Genomic DNA, 18,944 nt, shown 5'->3' with positions numbered 1-18,944 from the left:
AGTACTTACGTTCACTTAGCGAGTTTTGAAAGTATAGCCCCAGGTCCGGTTATCGCACAAAGTTATCCTGCTGCCTTACAATATTTCTGCTGATCTCTAACAAACTTCCGGCCAATGACATGTAAGCTTAAATGTCCGTAGATAACAATACATGTTGACGAATATTTCAATTCGAAAAGTACTGTGTCAACTTGAAAAATTTACAACTTGAAATCACACTGTAACACATGGAATCATTTCGATAGATAAGTTGACAGACGTTGTTTCTTGTTCATTGGTTGCGCATTCGTGTTTATTTTGGCTGGGCGCACCTTAGCTTTCTTAATAAAATAAATTAATAAATTTAGAATTTTTTACATTTCAAAAGGACTGTTCAAATATTATTAGACAATTATTCTGACTCCGCATACAACATTTGCGCTTAATGCAGTTCAAAAGTTTAAATCAATAAATTTACTTAATATTAAAGACTCCTGACTGCTTGCCAAGGTTGGCGCGAGGGCTGTTGATGACATCAAAACATAGTCCATTGAACACACATGTTTAGGATATTTATTATTTTTATTCTACAAAGAAAATTCATTTGACTTTACTTTAAAAATTATAGAATATCTTTGCTTGAGCATCGTGCGGATTTCTCATTTAAGTACAATATCTAATTTTTAAATACGTATATATAGTTAAGAGACCACAGTTCTTGTTTTCGTATTTTTCTTCTTGAATTAAACTGATTTGTTATTTCTGGAGCAGCTTTGAATTGAGCCGTTGGTGCGATGGTTACGATCATTGGTCCAGAATTAACTGGTAAAATTTACTCTCAGGGTAACACTGCAAATAAAGAAACTGCCAAAAATTTGCGTTTAAAAATTAGTTTTTAAAGACAAAACTTCTAAAAAGGCCAGCGTCTCCGATATTACACATGTACAATGAATTTCTAATTTGATTTTTTAATACTTAGAAATTTTTTTTATTTTTTTTAAATATATAAGATTTTAAAAGTTTTTAAATTGTTTATTCTGTCAATTGATTCAAGCACTGTCTTCGACTTAGCGCAAGTGTGCGAAATTTCAGATCGTTTGGACATGGAGAAGCGTGTTAAACATCGATTATAAGATTTGTAGCAAACAAACAAAGAACAAGAAGTGAAGTTAAAGAGAAGTGTTGTAAAAAGAAGAAGTCAATTGTCTTCACCAAGCTATATTTAACGAGCTGTGAGCTTCATTGGCGCCGAGAACACTGCGAGGAAATGAACTTTTTCGACGCCTACTATCGTGAGTACAACACATTAGTGTAGTAGTATAGTACCTATCTTCGGCATCGAAGAATAGGCCTGGATAGGCCTGTCGCCAATTCTTGTACTTTTCTTGACTAGACTGGCATTTTGATAAAATCTTTTCAACGGACGGTAGGTTTAAAGTCGTTTCAAGATTTCAGTTGTTCCGTAGAGTACGAGGCATTTTAAGACTGAACATATGCTCATGCATGGCCTTGTCTGGTCTGTTCTTGAACGCGTTCGTACTCGGAGCGTCAACAATATCTTCAGGGAGGCTGTTCCACATGTCAGTGACTCGAAGCGAGAAGAAATGTTGTCGCATGGATGAGTTGCATATGCTAATGTTTAATAGATTTTTTAGCTTTATAAAATGAGTTTTGATTTAATTATCATGTTTTTAATTCTAACGGCTGTGAAAGATAATTTCTTAAATCAGATTCAGAGAGATCATTTCTAGTTTTTTTAGAGTCCCCTGCGGTTAATTACGTGAATCTAAGCTCAACTGCCGTCCCAGCCCGGCCAATTGTTGCGTCTCACTTCAAATTTTTGTGTAACTAAATTTAATTCTTCGTCGTCCGGTATTTGGCAGGTGAACTTCAAGGGCCAAAATGGGCACTTGGAAATATAGCTTAATTTTATTGAACCACTATTTATACTATTTATTTGATTATTTTATTGATTTATAAAGCTTGATTTGCATACACTTGTTGGGTGGATGCGTGCGCAGGCTAGCGCTTATCTCATTTACTGCATGCCAGAGCCCTAAGCTTTCAAAAAAAGTTAAGAGATCGTAAGTTCATCAGCCAATCATTGACGGCCTTTCAAGCAAAATCCACCAATCATAGACAAGAAAATAGAGCGTAAGTACTTACGTTCACTTAGCGAGTTTTGAAAGTATGGCCCCGGAGCGCTAAGCTCTTGCTCCAAGCGTAGCAGCGCGTTAATCTTATGCTTTGGCATGACAATGCAGGGCTCATGCTTAAGCATGAGCATAGCGCCAGGCTCCCGCTTTATACATGACAGAGCGCTAGTCTCATGTTTTATGCATGCAAGCGCGCAAATCTCATGCATTAGCATGACAGAGTGCCCCGGGACTCGTGCTTTAGCATGACAGAGCACTAGTCTCATGCTTTAGCATGACAGACCGCTAGTCTCATGCATTAGCATGACAGAGCGCTAGTCTCATGCTATAGCATGACAGAGCGCTAGTCTCATGCTTTATACATGACAGAGCATTAGTCTCATGCTGTAGCATGACAGAGCGCTAGTCTCATGCTTTAGCATGACAGAGCGCTAGTCTCATGCTATAGCATGACAGAGCGTTAGTCTAATGCTTTAGCATGACAGAGCGCTAGTCTTATGCTTTAGCATGACAGAGCGCTAGTCTCATGCTTTAGCATGACAGAGCGCTAGTCTCATGCTTTAGCATGACAGAGCGCTAGTCTCATGCTTTATACATGACAGAGCGCTATATAGTCTCATGCTATAGCATGACAGAGCGCCAGGCAGGATCATTCATCAAGCATGTAGACATGCTCAAGCCTTGACCTCGGGCTTATCGTGGTAGCAACCAAGAGCCGCGGTTACCTTCATCAGACCTCACGCCGAGCTGTCCTTGGACAAGGCAGTCTGCTGCGCGGGTGTCCGCTTAATGTGCAGGGCCTATATACTTTCAAAACTCGCTAAGTGAACGTAAGTACTTACGCTCTATTTTCTTGTCTGTGATTGGTGAATTTTGCGTGAAAGGATGTCAATGATTGGCTGATGAACTTACGATCTCTTAACCTTTTTTTGAAAGTATGGGCCCAGGGCCTATACTTTCAAAAAATGTTAAGAGATCGTAAGTCCATCAGCCAATCATTGACGGCCAAGCAAGCAAAATCCACCAATCAAAGACAAGAAAATAGAGCGTAAGTACTTACGTTCACTTAGCGAGTTTTGAAACAGAAAAGGAGCGTTTTTTTAAAGACTTTCCAACGCAGACTTTGTTAGTCCGAGTCTTGCTGATGCTTGAGGTCATATTTTACAATAGGGTCGCCAGCATGCATGCCAAAACACTGCTGGTCTTGTCTTTCGCAGCCAGACCTACGAGTTCACTGATGAGGTTTTGCCAGAAATGGACATAAAAAAAAGTCTGCGGGTATCACCGGCCCAAGATTCGTTAAGAAATATGAGAGAATGTTTATGTGAATCAAATGTATATTTGAGAAAGTGTGTTTGACTGTTTGAAGCACGCCTTGTAGATGCTGCATGATCGAATGCATATCCACGTTACCTAATACTCGTGTATTTTGCTTCTATATGAGTGGTATCGTACGACATTGATAAGTGTCTAGGGGGAGGGTGAAGAATTAGATTACAAATGGAAATATGATTCTTACTTTCTTAATTGGAAGTTTTATTCTAAATCAAGAAGTTTAAATTTCTTTTAAACTTAGAACGGCACTTGAATAAGAGTTCCGTGCTAATGCTGGTTTAAACAGGTATTAAGTCGGAAGAAATAACTCAAGTAACTTAGGTCGGAAAAAATGATTGGATTCGGGATGACGGAAAGCCGGCTTCTGAAATGGCAGGGATTATTCATCACCGGTAACGCCAAAATACTCCTATCTTGCTTAAAGATTTTATTGGCGAACAGTGCACAAATGGTGCGTTTTACTGCATATTTTGTAGCGGCAAATTTATTTTTACTTGCCACGTAAAATACCCATATGAATAACAATTTATAAAATTCTTACTAGTAAGCTTCACTGCCCGTCATCACAATCAACACGAAGCGTAACGTGCTTGCGCCACAGATAGAATAGAATAGAATAGAATAGAAGTGTCGGCGTTGAAGAAATAGGCCCATGGCCTGTTGCCGATTCTTGAATTTTTCGTGACTTGATTCACAAGGGATCCGGCCTTTGGAACCCGATCTTTCCATAACTGACGATTGATTGAGATAGCTGCTGGACTTATTGCCTGGTGGACCTGCATGGACATTTATTTTACAGAGAGCCTTTGTTCGGAGCTCATTGCGTTGAAGATCTTTGTAGACACCCTGAACATAAACCGGCGTCGATACCATTCATATCATGAAGAATGTATTCAGAGTCACTGTCAGACTGTCAGTAGATAAAAGATAAGACATAAGTTTGTATTGCGCTTGTTAATGCTTTGAATAGAGCATACGTGGTAAGTTACTCATGACTTCTAGACAGAACAATAAGAAATGCATATTGGGTAAGATCCTCATGACTTCTAGACAGATCAGTAAAAAATATAACTCAGTACTCACTGCAGTGAGTGACAGAGAGCGCATTTTCTCGTCGACGAAAATTTGAGGTCACGGACGGACAGACGGACGGACAGACGGACTGACAGACAGACAGACGGACATGGCGAGCACAATAGTGCATTTTTTCCATAAATGAGAAAATGCGCTAAAATGCAAACTTGATAAGTTACTCATGACTTCTAGACAGATTAGTAAAAAATGTATATTGGGTAAGTTACTCATGACTTCTAGACAGAACAATAAGAAATGCATATTTGGTAAGTTACTCATGACTTCTAGAGAGATAAATCAAAGATTTGTAAGGTTGTGAACAACATGACGCCCACAGTGCCGGCATCACATAACCTTTATATCTCTGTTGCGTAGAGCTGTCAATCAAGGCCGTGCGAGAACTGATGAGCTTATGTTACCAGCCGTGAAGGCCAATTGTTGCTGACCTTTTGGAAAAGCCTGTTTAAACTAATCGCATACTTCATGAAACAAGAAAATACTCTTTATTTTTATTATGAGAAAATCGATTATATTTGCAAATATAGCAAATTACAAGGGGCAACAGATTAACAGAACGTAAAAATTGTGTAATCTTAATGGAATTCTTAATTGGGGAGACGATTGCAGACATGCAACTGTTTGTCTGCAATAAGAAACCAGAAAGTACTCTTTATTTTTATTATGAGAAAATCGATTATATTTGCAAATATAGCAAATTACAATGGGCAACAGATTAACAGAGTGTAAAAATTGAGTAATCTTAATGGAATTCTTGGGGAGACGATTGCAGACATGCAACTGTTTTACTCTCATCTCTCACCGGCGCCAGCAAGACATCGATGATGGCCTTCATGTGAACTTCTGTGACGTTCAGCGTATGGTGTCATGGGCGGTAAATTGCTATGAAGGTATTATTGCCTAACTCTTTCGGAATAACAAGTTCACAAGTTCAGTTTTGAAAAAAATTTACAGTAAAACTTCGTGAGTGTTTTTTTTTGCGCGGTAAAACTGCGATGTAAGACCTTCTGAATTCTCAGTATTATTTCAGTTATGCAAACATTATTCTAGAAAATAAAAAAAAATTCTAAAAGTGCAACCTAATTTTTCTTAAAACTCGAATTCTCGAAGTGACTACATTTTGCGATGAATTTGTAAGTGATGATCATATGAAATTTTCGCTTTCACCGTGCGAAACAACGCGAAACGTGACAAAAAAATCAGTAATACCGTTTTTATAGCTTAATTTCAAACATAGTCAAGAATAAGATAATGAAAATATATTAGTGTATTCTGATGAACTAAATTTATTTTAAAAATATTGCTATCCAAAACCTACAGCTGCCCTGCCACAACAATCCGACATCGTAATAAGTATACCTTGGTTTAGTCATTGTTCTCGTTATTTTAAATTAAAAAAGCGAAGTGAAACCACAACCGATAACTACATTAACTGAAGACATCAGTTCACTGCCTTGTCCTAATATATTTGAGAATCAAATTTAAATGATGAGTCACCAAACTTGGAGCTGAGAACAGTGAAATTGAGGCAGCGAGCTCACTCCTCGACACGAGAGGGCTTCATCTAACTGCACACCCCACCAAACTTAACCTGTAAGTGTTGATAAAACTTGCAGGCGTGACTAAATAGTTGAATTAACTTGATAGAAAAGCCTTAGGTTGGTTTTGCGCTTGAATTTACTGGTGCATAGTTTGAATAGATGTGGCGAGGTGACAAGGATGACTATCCTTGACTATCCAAGGTGACACCATCATGCCTTCTATGGCGCTATTCTTAACGGCCCCATAAATTAACTTCCGAAACGCTGGCTTTCATTTTACGCCAGCTCTTTGATGATATTATGTAAGAGGGAGCGTTTCTATTAAATAAATTCAGATTTTTCAGTAAAGTTATAGATTTGTTGTGAAATAATGATTAAACACGCCGTTATTCTCAAATTATCTGATGGTCGTACGTATTATTTCCCAATAAACAATTCTTACAGGGAGAAGAAACTCTGGTACAAAGATTCAAAAGGCAGGCAATCCTCATTCATAATATAGCTTTTAGCACTGAATACTTCTTTGTAGCAGCTACTGTCCTCTTTGATACTTGTTGATCTGTATCAACAGCATGACCGGGATTTTAGACGATGCAAGCGCTTTAGTTCACAGGAACCAATAGCTATCCTACGATATATACCAATATTTCAAAGATCGTTTTTATAAGTGTTCCTTGATGTGCTTGTGGTACGTCATCCGATAACAGCGAGTGAGAGTGTCTACGTGTTGCTTATCATGCGTCGAGATTAAGAACATAATAAGTCATCCTTGTCTCCTCGCCACATCTATTCAAACTGTGCACCAGTAAGTTCAAGCGCAAAACTAACTTAAGGCTTTTCTATCAAGTTCATTCAAGTTCAACGTATAGTGAGATGATGCCTGTCGAAAAAAAATTCCTCTAACTCCCGCTGGCTTTAGCATAATTTTATTTAAAAATAATGTAACTGAGTACTCACTGCAGTGAGTGACCGAGAGCGCATTTTCTCGTCGACGAAAACTTGAGGTCACGGACGGACAGACAGACAGACGGACGGACGGACATGGCGAGCACAATAGTGCATTTTTTCCATAAATGAGAAAATGCGATAAAAAACGGACGCTGCAGCGCACTTTCTAAATGAAATAATGAAATTGCGTGTAAATGAAAGACACAACATTAAGAAACAATTCATTATTGTAGCTGAAATTAATTATGTTGCTAAACATGCATAATCTTGGTACATATAGAAACAGAAACTGACCAATACTTCAGATCTGACATCCAAAATAACTAGGCAACTTTGACTTTGACGTTTGCACTGTGTTCACTAATGCTCGGTTGTGTTGAGATTTGAACATATGTTTCAAATTTACCGCGGTATTTACAGGTCTCGGAATTTCCATCTAATAATCCTACAGATTATGCTGAAAATCCTACATATTAAGCTAAAAATGTGCTCGAGCGTTACGAATAAGACGAATATACATGCTATGTCAGGCACTATCATACCAGGGCCCAGGGCAGGGTGACCCAGTGGTTAAAGTTCAGAGTACCAAGATTGGCGCAGAGAGGCGCGGGTTCGATCCCAGCTCTGTGCGCCAGTTTCTGGTCAGAATCGGCAAGGAGGCCGGGCGGTTAAGCAAAAGCAAAATTGAAGCAGTGAGTTGCGTGTTCCGAGACCGCAACAAGCTATGAATGTTCTGCGATGTTAAGAATCGGCGACAGGCCTACGGCCTAACGAACGCTGAAACCGCTATATACCGCAAGGCTGGGGTGTGATGGTGGGGCGTGGGCAGGGACGAAGTTTGAGTTTCTGATGTTGTGGTTGAGGGAAGGTTGGACGGAAGTCATGACTGCTCAGGGCCTATAGTTTCAAAAAAAAGTTAAGAGATCGTAAGTTCATCAGCCAATCACTGAAGGCCTTTAAAGCAAAATCCACCAATCAGAGACAAGAAAATAGAGCGTAAGTACTTACGTTCACTTAGCGAGTTTTGAAAGTATGGCCCCTGGTAACTAGGCTGGCGACAACTGTTTGCACGCATCTTTATTTCAGCTTTTAGGAGTCTGGACCCGCTAAATTGCTAACGACCTTAAAAGTGTAATTCATTTTAATTAATAAACTATAGGAGTGATGACATTCTAAACTAAGCTCTCGGACGATAAAAATAACAAATTATGCCTATCTCGATTTATCAATTTATACTGTAATTATTTAAATCATGATTAGAAAATACCCAAAACGACATTTTGCGGATCTAGCTGCGTACTGAACAGCGGACGGGGTATAACAGTGAAATTAAAACGAACTATTTTAATAAACACACGATATACATCATTCGGTCCACTATTATCCGATCTCGCTATAGCGAAATTTAAAATATATATATTTAACTTCATTAATGATGACCAATCTCACAGCGATAACCTATATGTTTATACTTGTAACACATTAAATTATGGGGATATATCAGTGAAAAATGTATGTAACTCGGTCAATAAGGAACCTATCTAAGCAAGCAAAAAATACGTATCTCTGTATCTCGGTTAATTATTATATAAACCGATCTCAGTTAAATCAAAAACATATAATATTGGTCACAACGTACAGCGCCAATAAAGGGTCCTCATATCATTTTTCCTTGCTCGTTTTTTTACTAAAAACAAAAATTCGAAACGTTTAGCATTAGTTAGTATGAGACAGGTTTTATTTATAATAAATAACTAAATTTATATAACTAAATTTTAAAACTCACTACCTAATCGGCTGACATTTTCGTTGTAGTTGAAAAAGAAACAGAAAGAAATATTCTGACAACAATTGCCGCGGCGAAGTGCGATTTAAAAAACAAGTTTTTAATATAGTCGGAATTGGTTGAGGCTCAACTGAGGCATACGTGGTTTGATTGCCAAAATAATGTGTTTAAATTGCATTGCTCTGCCACGCGTCTGATGTTGCGGCATCGGCTGAGTCTGGAGACATGGCTATTTGGTGTCAATTAGGACTTAAAACGATGTACAATTTAATATTATCCTTCAAAACCAAGTTTTTATTCAGCGTAAAAATTAGGTTTGAATGTAGAAAGATTTGTATTTCATTTGTTCAATTAGAAATTCGATCCATTGTAATAAAATCTAAAAACCATGCATTTGCGTTACGAGAATTTTTTTTTTAATAAATTCGCTATTTATGAGTTTCAGCAAAAACTACCTCAATATTTAAAAAACTTCATCCTGTTTCTGATATGCGGAGGCCTCAGGTAAGTGAATCCATGGTTGAACTAGCATAAGGTTGATCCATCAGGAGCCCATTTTGCGGATGTAGTTTGTCGTTCGCCTGTGGCATCCTAGATCTCAGTGACGTCACGGGCATTAACCAATCACCGAAATGCATTCAAACCAGTCAACCAATCCGTCATGGGAATGACGGGTTTGTTTACGTTTCTCGATCTCAGTGACGTAACAAGAAAGCTGGACTGAAAGACTTCTCGTGGGTCAACCTTATATAGTTCAACCATGAGTGAATCAAGCTTCTTTTCGCTTATCGTGTTCCTAGTAGGCCGAGCTGAATCGAGTTCCACCTGAAAGCAGTTATGACTGAACGAAACTGGTCTGAAATACATGAAAAATGTTTCTAGGAATCTTAATAGGTTTAATAGCAACTTTTCTATTCATTGACTAAATATATGCTATTACCAAGAAAAATTAGGCCATAAAAAGTGTCACGTGATTGTTTACAGATAAATGTGATATACTCTAACTTCTACAATCCACTTAGAAGTGTCGGCGTTGAAGAAATACAAATGGAACATTCATGGGCTCCTCCATATTTAGCAATAAAAGTTTAGATATTAATTTTATCAGATCAGTTGAGCAGACAGTACGAATTGGTTTAATATCTTCTGATTTATTTGCATTTCATTCAAAAATATCTCACCGTTTTTCTACATCCGGTATAAATTTTCTGACATGCGTGTTTTTCTAGCGGACGCTCGAGCTCGGTCCGAATCAGTCGGGTCGATCGACCGTCTGGACCATTTGAGTTGGAGGCTTCTCACGGTGAGGTGTGGTGTGGGTGGCTCTCTCGGATCTCCCGTGCTTTCCAGCTATCACATGAACTAATCTTTTCTAAGGGTTATTGTCCCGACGTTCGAATTTCACATTCAAAATAATTTAGGCCTAAATGACTAGAGTGATTACTATGCAGGCTCATATACCCGTGTATACTACAGTTTAACTGTAAGATGTGCTGCGAGTAATCGGAATTGTTAGTGTGATTGTAAGTGAACTGATCGCTCCAGGAGCTTAATTCATTGATAGCACGTGCGCTAGGCTGTATTGGAACGCGCGTGTTTCAGCCAGCAAACAATCGATCGCGCTATGGAGACTCTAGCTTGCGCAGGCATTGCCCTGCCCACCACGAGAAGAAGTAAGTAAATTGCACGCGGGTTAGGCCACCAACTTCGTCAAATGAGACGAGTGAAAATTTTAGTTTTACCAACACGGAGTCAATTTAAAATTTGTGAAAATTGGTTTGAAACTTTGAATTATTATTAAACGTGTCTGCTTCAGATCCATGAAGGGTTTGCTACATAGGAAAGTTTCCTCTATAGGAGAACTAAAGCTGAAAAACTTTACTAAAATTGCCCTAATAATCAGTTCAAGGCTGATTATCGTCCATCATGTCAGATTTAATTGTGAAGTTACAATTATTCTTTTTTGGCCTTAGCTTGGCTCTGTCAAATTTTTGTATCCGTCCTACACGCTTTCCCAGCCCATGTACCTAATTAAAAACACCCACCTAATTTGCTGACTGGAAGTGACTTGTGTCTGTTAAAGTAGTCAAACCCAAGACTTTTATAAGAGACGCATGACCACACCTTTCTATACAGGCGATTTTTTATACAGAACTCGGCATTTCAATGTAGGTACTTTTATGTTGCAGTTCTTGCGTAATTCACGAACATCGCAGAGACGGACACCGACATCTCAGACGTAGACTAACAGGCGTAGTTGATCAATAAGCGAATACTGTTATTGTCAATACCTGATGCTTGCTTGCCTTAACTGTGCCCTGAGCGTGTGCAGTCCAGGGGTCATACTTTCAAAACTTCCTAAGTGATCGTAAGTACTTACGCTCTATTTTCTTGTCCATGATTGGTGGATTTTGCTTGAAAGGCCGTCAATGATTGGCTGATGAACTTATGATCTCTTAACTTTTATTGAAATTATAGGCCCAGCGTCAGAATGCAGTGGTCAGAAGCTGTGCGTGAAGAAGAGTGCGTACAATGCCCTCGAGCAGCAGTTCGTCTAGACTAGTGCACAAGTTCTAGTCGCGTCTAGACTAGTGCACAAGTTCTAGTCGAGTCTAGACTAGTGCACAAGTTCTAGTCGAGTCTAGACTAGTGCACAAGTTCTAGTCGAATCTAGACTAGTGAACAAGTTCTAGTCGAGTGTGTTGGTAAAGGGACTGAGTACGATATTACATCACGTGTTTTGTTTTAGTTGAGTGGTGAAGGAATTTCTTTTAGTTTGCTATATTAATGTACCCGACACTCGATTGTAGGCGGTGGGATGATGTACTTATCTTTTCTATCTAAAGCAATAAGTCAACAGAAATGGAAGTCCATCTCACCTTACATTCCACACTAACAAACTGGGTGGCTTCGGGGAAGAAATTCAAGTATTCAGAATACGTTTTGATTTATCGACCAATGTGATGTTGAAATTTCATTAAATATTATATAAAGTAATAACCAGGTGCTGTTCAAAATATTCACGGTGTTCATTGGGTAGCAGAATAAAATAATGTTGAGCTATTAACATTTAACGAAAGAAATTATTTAGAGATCTTTCCGCCGATTCAGCACCGTTAAAAAGGAGGTATTCATTGTGCGAAACTGAAGCTATTATTGCTTGCGCTAGCAAACTTCCAATCATGATCGCTAAGAAAGACCACGAAGACTACCGCTGGTAGGACTGCGAGAAAAACAGTCCTGTTACATAGTACCTAATATGATCTGAGGAATACGTTAGTGGACTCTGCCTGAATTCGTTTTGGTTCGAATGATCCATCATTGTGATCTAGAGATACATTTATTAGCTCATCGGTAGTCGTGTAGAGCCCGCGTAGTCAAAGTTACTCTCCACACAGTAGATCTCGTAGTTTACGACTGCAGCCATACTTTCAAAACTCGCTAAGTGAACGTAAGTACTTACGCTCTATTTTCTCGTCTGTGATTGGTGGATTTTGCTTGAAAGGCCGTCAATGATTGGCTGATGAACTTACGATCTCTTAACTGTTTTTAAAAGAGTGGCTTGAAAGGCCGTCAATGATTGGCTGATGAACTTACGATCTCTTAACATTTTTTTGAAGGTATATGCCCTGGGTCCTGATGGGGCTTACGATGGGTACGTCGGGCGGCTTATAGGTGTGCATCGATATGCTCGTGGGGCGGTTTGCACTTTGTAGGGGGACATTATATTTTATTCGCACGCGCTGGTAGCCGACGTATCGTGCGAGCTGCTTCTCGTAGCGGCGACTTGATTGACTTTCCTGTTCGCCTCTCTTTTTTTTTTGTTTCGGTTGGTGTTTCTTGTTTCTTTTTCTGTTTATTGTTTCTGGTGGTGGTGATCCCATCCTAACTCGTAGTCTTTCTGTCAGGAAAACTTTTTTTTCCCTCAGCCACAGAACACTCACACTTCATGAGACTGTCCGCAAATATTGGCGGTCAATAATTTTTTTATGCTAGGAAATTAGTTACGATCGAGGTTGTTATGGGTACGTTTATGATGTGAAATTTGTCTATAAATTTCAGTGTATAGTGTTAGGAACATGCTGGTGTTCATTTTTGTATGTCTTCTCTTTTCAGGTGATAATTTAGTTGAATAAAGCTACCTACATTCTAGCCAACCATTGTTTGAGACCTACAAGACTTTTAGGTTCATTACAATTTATTCAACTAAATTATCACCAATAAAACGTGGTAAAGGGAAAGCGTAAATTTCGGTCAATTGTTTCAATGTGTGGAACTTATTGGTTTTGCTGGCATAGCAACGCTTTATTGCGACGTAGAATATTTCTCTATCTGACGCATAAGAAGCAGTGTAACTCAGCCGCCTCCCGAAGGTCGTTTAACCATCAAGTCGAGCAAGCAAGACGCGCCTGTAAATGAAATTCTATACGTGCAAGGTTTAAGAATGCAATATTAGGATGCATGTGATGCGGCTCCGTATTCTTGCAACAACCGGTGTGGCTATTGCTTGCTCGCAGGCCTCCTTCTCCGAGGCTGGATTTGTCCAAAGACTCGTTATTTATTGGCGCCAATGCAAATAGATGCCCCGATGCTAATTTTAACGAGCTTGCGCAACCTGGCCTGCGTTCTCCCCTCTCATGACTAATATAGCTAATGTAGCTAATATAGGTAATATAGCTAATATAGCCAATGCAGCTAATATTGCTAATATAGGTAATATAGCTAATAGATCTAATATAGCTAATATAGGTAATATAGCTAATATAGCTAATACAGCTAATATAGCTAATATAGCTAATATAGCTAATATAGCTAATACAGCTAATATAGCTAATATAGCTAATATAGCTAATATAGCTAATATAGCTAATATAGCTAATATAGCTAATATAGCTAATATAGCTAATATAGCTAATATAGCTTGCTTGAAAGGCCGTCAATGATTGGCTGATGAACTTACGATCTCTTAACATTTTTTTGAAGGTATATGCCCTGGGTCCTGATGGGGCTTACGATGGGTACGTCGGGCGGCTTATAGGTGTGCATCGATATGCTCGTGGGGCGGTTTGCACTTTGTAGGGGGACATTATATTTTATTCGCACGCGCTGGTAGCCGACGTATCGTGCGAGCTGCTTCTCGTAGCGGCGACTTGATTGACTTTCCTGTTCGCCTCTCTTTTTTTTTTGTTTCGGTTGGTGTTTCTTGTTTCTTTTTCTGTTTATTGTTTCTGGTGGTGGTGATCCCATCCTAACTCGTAGTCTTTCTGTCAGGAAAACTTTTTTTTCCCTCAGCCACAGAACACTCACACTTCATGAGACTGTCCGCAAATATTGGCGGTCAATAATTTTTTTATGCTAGGAAATTAGTTACGATCGAGGTTGTTATGGGTACGTTTATGATGTGAAATTTGTCTATAAATTTCAGTGTATAGTGTTAGGAACATGCTGGTGTTCATTTTTGTATGTCTTCTCTTTTCAGGTGATAATTTAGTTGAATAAAGCTACCTACATTCTAGCCAACCATTGTTTGAGACCTACAAGACTTTTAGGTTCATTACAATTTATTCAACTAAATTATCACCAATAAAACGTGGTAAAGGGAAAGCGTAAATTTCGGTCAATTGTTTCAATGTGTGGAACTTATTGGTTTTGCTGGCATAGCAACGCTTTATTGCGACGTAGAATATTTCTCTATCTGACGCATAAGAAGCAGTGTAACTCAGCCGCCTCCCGAAGGTCGTTTAACCATCAAGTCGAGCAAGCAAGACGCGCCTGTAAATGAAATTCTATACGTGCAAGGTTTAAGAATGCAATATTAGGATGCATGTGATGCGGCTCCGTATTCTTGCAACAACCGGTGTGGCTATTGCTTGCTCGCAGGCCTCCTTCTCCGAGGCTGGATTTGTCCAAAGACTCGTTATTTATTGGCGCCAATGCAAATAGATGCCCCGATGCTAATTTTAACGAGCTTGCGCAACCTGGCCTGCGTTCTCCCCTCTCATGACTAATATAGCTAATGTAGCTAATATAGGTAATATAGCTAATATAGCCAATGCAGCTAATATTGCTAATATAGGTAATATAGCTAATAGATCTAATATAGCTAATATAGGTAATATAGCTAATATAGCTAATACAGCTAATATAGCTAATATAGCTAATATAGCTAATATAGCTAATACAGCTAATATAGCTAATATAGCTAATATAGCTAATATAGCTAATATAGCTAATATAGCTAATATAGCTAATATAGCTAATATAGCTAATATAGCTAATATTGCTAATATAGGTAATATAGCTAATAGATCTAATATAGCTAATATAGGTAATATAGCTAATAGATCTAATATAGCTAATATAGGTAATATAGCTAATAATATTCTCAATATTGCGCTGCAAATTATCCTTCAATATTGACGATGATTTATTCATTATGAGGACCAAAATCAATTGGCACTAAGTTTAAAAATAAGGACGATTTCGAAGCTTATTCTCCGCAACTTGATCGCCTGTTTCTTCCCATGCTTTTAAGCATGGATGTAGTTTTACTGCAAGGAATTAAAGATGTATATGTTCACTCGTACTTAAAATCTAGTTTTATGCTGGATTCATTTTGATCCAGAACACCTAAAGATAATCAAAACTTGTATATCAGTGCATTATTATTTACACTTATTTGATTCTAGAATACATAGTAGGTATTAAGTGACGTGATATCCCGAGATTATCTTGAGTGTTGAAGCTGCGATATTGTCAGCTACCCTTCCATGCGACTCTGCATTTCTCCAGTAATGATAGAACCGTCGTGATTTAAAAGGATGGCCATCATAAAATCGGGAGGCATTATGTGATAGTGTGGCTATCATATGATAGTATGACCATTATATGATAGCGCGTTTTATAGCGCTATGTGCAGGTTGTTGACAGTCCTGTCAACAGCAGTGTTCTGTCTCGTTTCTGCGAATAACTAAACAACCTGCATTGCTTAACTCCACACATCTGTTGCAAATGAAACCCCCACAACGATCACTGGGGCCATACTTTCAAAACGCGCTAAGTGAACGTAAGTACTTAAGCTCTATTTTCTTGTCTATGATTAAGTGAACGTAAGTACTTAAGCTCTATTTTCTTGTCTATGATTGGTGGATTTGGCTTGAAAGGCCGTCAATGATTGGCTGATGAACTTACGATCTCTTAACAGGTCATGATAAGATATGGCGGTCATGATAAGATATGGCGGCCATGATAAGATATGGCAGTCATGATAAGATATTGCGGTCATGATAAGATAAGATTGGCTCTTCACGGAACTTATTCAGGGCCTTGAGCTTTTAGTCCATGCAGTTGAAAACGCTTCTAGCTTAGCTGTGATTCTTCCTTTAACACGTTGACTACGATTGCTCCATCTTGTACTATTATTTCATTTTTGTACTGTTTTTAAACAGGGTTGCCAGACGGTCATTTTTTCCGGACAAATTCCGTGATTTAGTTTTTCTCAATTGCGTTGGCCGGCTAAAATTTATGATAGGGGTACTTCCTAATTAAGTTTCAAATACTACAAATAGAAAATAGATGGAATTTTTATTGCGGAACCTACAAATAAACTAGTAGGTATATATTGAGTTATCGGTCTTTTTTGTTCTCGGATTTGGCCGATTTCAGGCAACCTGAATTATGTACCACTACGTCCTGGAGAAATACATTTTGTGGTACGCATATGTACCACTTCGGAGTCAACGTGTTAAGTACTATTCGGAAAGTTTTCCTTCAAGGTCTTCCTTTAAGTACTTTAAGTTTATTGAGAACTGTGACATTGAGGAATAAAATCAACCTCAACTTTTTGTGAGCTATTTTTTTGTGGTGCAGGATTCATGTTTCACACAATTCGAATGTCTCTCTATCTTCTGCAGTTCCTCGAAAAGGTTCCTTTGATTGTATCTGAACAAATTTGTATAAGAATTTTATGTTTGATTCTATGTTCATTTTTTGACTGAGTAAAAGCGCTAATTATGTAAGACGAAATTACCTAATAAATCTTCTAACTGCTAACAGTTTTGCACTTTTCGCTCGTACTTTCGAGTAAGTTCTTACGTCTAGCAATCCATTTGCGTTCATTGAGCTTGGAATGAACTTGGTTTTTAATTCACGCATCCAGCCGATCTCATGCGATTTAATGAATTCAATGTGCGATATCGAGACAACATAATGTAGAAGAATCTTAATGACTGATACGTTGCTTGATTAATGTCGAGTCAACATAATTAAGAAGTCTTAAAGTGTCTGCATGCGATGAGTTTCCTGATTAATCAGACATGCAAATCAATTGTTTATTTGGAATTTAAAAGCAAAGAAAATAGCCAAAAATTTCACCATTTCTTATAAGAGAAAACGTTTCGGAGTCCAGCTCCATCGTCAGTTCAAAACCTAGAACACAGGTACAAGCAATTAGTAACCTAAAATTTAAATTCCTGGTAAATTTGCGACTTAAGCAGCCAAGTGATTTTAATAATTGTTTATTTCTGTTGTTGTGTGCAGCACTTCGGGTGGTCGGGGAGCTGTGGACGGGCCGACGCGGGGACGACAATCGCCAAGGCGGCGAGTGCTGGGACGTCTGCTTCGCCCCCGACGAGTCGCGTCTCGCCTGGTCGGCAGGATACAGACAAGTGGTTCTCATACCCTGGCACCGGTACAAGAACTGTTTGTGAGTCAACTAAAGGTTAAAAGATGAGTACTTATGATTAACAAGTGGTCCTCATACCCTGGCACCGGTACAAGAACTGTTTGTGAGTCAACTAAAGGTTAAAGATGAGTACTTATGATTAACAAGTGGTCCTCATACCCTGGCACCGGTACAAGAACTGTTTGTGAGTCAACTAAAGGTTAAAGATGAGTACTTATAANTTTTGAGAAATGGTGTCACTTGAGCTTCCTTTTGAAGTGCCGAATAGGAAAAAAATAGGAATAGGAAAGTGCCGAAACTTGAATAGAAGTGCCGGCGTTGAAGAAATAGGCCCATGGCATAGACGTAACATCAGTCAAGATTACTTGTAAAGTGTTGGGAGCAATGTATTTCAATTCGTGTATTTCATTCGTGTAAAGATTATGAATAAAGTGAAGATTGATTATAAACACCCGTCGATTTTGGGCTGTTGAGAGATTGAATCTTTGTTTTAAATTTGAACATTTCGCTTTACTAGCTTGAAACGCCCATGTTCAGTACGATTTTTTCGGTCCGGTCAGACATGTTTCCGCACTTTAATACCGAATCAAATAAAAAAAAAAAGATATTGGTTATATGCTCGCTTCTCAAGTTTTTTATCCCAAATAATTGACGTGAGGTGGCAAGTCTTGTGGAGCCTCTGAACTTCATAGTTCTGCTGTACACTGTACTGTAGTTCTGCTGTGCAGTGTACTGTAGTTCTGCTGTGCACTGTACTGTAGTTCTGCTGTGCACTGTACTGTAGTTCTGCTGTGCACTGCACTGTAGTTCTGCTGTGCACTGTACACTGTACTGTAGTTCTGCTGTGCACTGTACTGTAGTTCTGCAGTACACTGTACTGTAGTTCTGCTGTACACTGTACTGTAGACAGCAGAACTACAGTGTTAATCATAAAAAGTTAATTTTCTGTATATAATATTTATTTATTTATATTTATACTTGAAATATTTTCGATGTTTCTAACACGCCATGATTTAAGCTAAGTTTGTCAAGGAACCACATGACTGTTTTCTCTGCCAAGCTTAGTGATTTGACGCGCTCGTTCAAATTCTCACAAATACCACTTATATTAACCCACTTATAATAAATACCACTTATAATAACCCACCTATAATAAATACCGCTTATAATAACCCACCTATAATAAATACCACTTATAATAACCCACCTATAATAAATACCACTTATAATAACCCACTTATAATAAATACCACTTATAATAAGGTCCACTACGTCGCTATATATACGAAAGATATTGTATTGACAATTGTCATTGAGAAGCGTCGTCAGATTCTGCTCAATACAGCGCATTGTTGGGAGTACCCTAAATCTTGCAAGATCTTGCTAGATCTTGCAAGATCTTGCAAGATCTTGCTAAATCTTGC

At 38.5% G+C, this 18,944-nt stretch overlaps 1 protein-coding gene across 1 annotated transcript in view; it reads left to right on the top strand.

Moving 5' to 3' along the window:
• Window positions 1–10,113: 10,113 nt before the first annotated feature.
• Window positions 10,114–18,944, top strand: part of LOC108668387 (WD repeat and SOCS box-containing protein 1) — a 21,114-nt gene continuing 12,283 nt past the window's right edge. Inside the window, exons 1-2 of the mRNA XM_018155591.2 lie at window positions 10,114–10,510; window positions 17,376–17,541. Coding sequence (XP_018011080.2) covers window positions 10,462–10,510; window positions 17,376–17,541 — 215 coding nt within the window. The 5' untranslated portion in view covers window positions 10,114–10,461. The remainder of the gene's footprint in view (window positions 10,511–17,375; window positions 17,542–18,944) is intronic.

The sequence above is a fragment of the Hyalella azteca genome, unplaced genomic scaffold (assembly GCF_000764305.2).
Source record: "Hyalella azteca isolate HAZT.00-mixed unplaced genomic scaffold, Hazt_2.0.2 contig11002, whole genome shotgun sequence".
NCBI classification, from domain to species: Eukaryota; Metazoa; Arthropoda; class Malacostraca; order Amphipoda; family Hyalellidae; genus Hyalella; species Hyalella azteca.
Note: the sequence above shows the minus strand (reverse complement) of the source record. Positions and strands in the feature narration are given on the sequence as shown.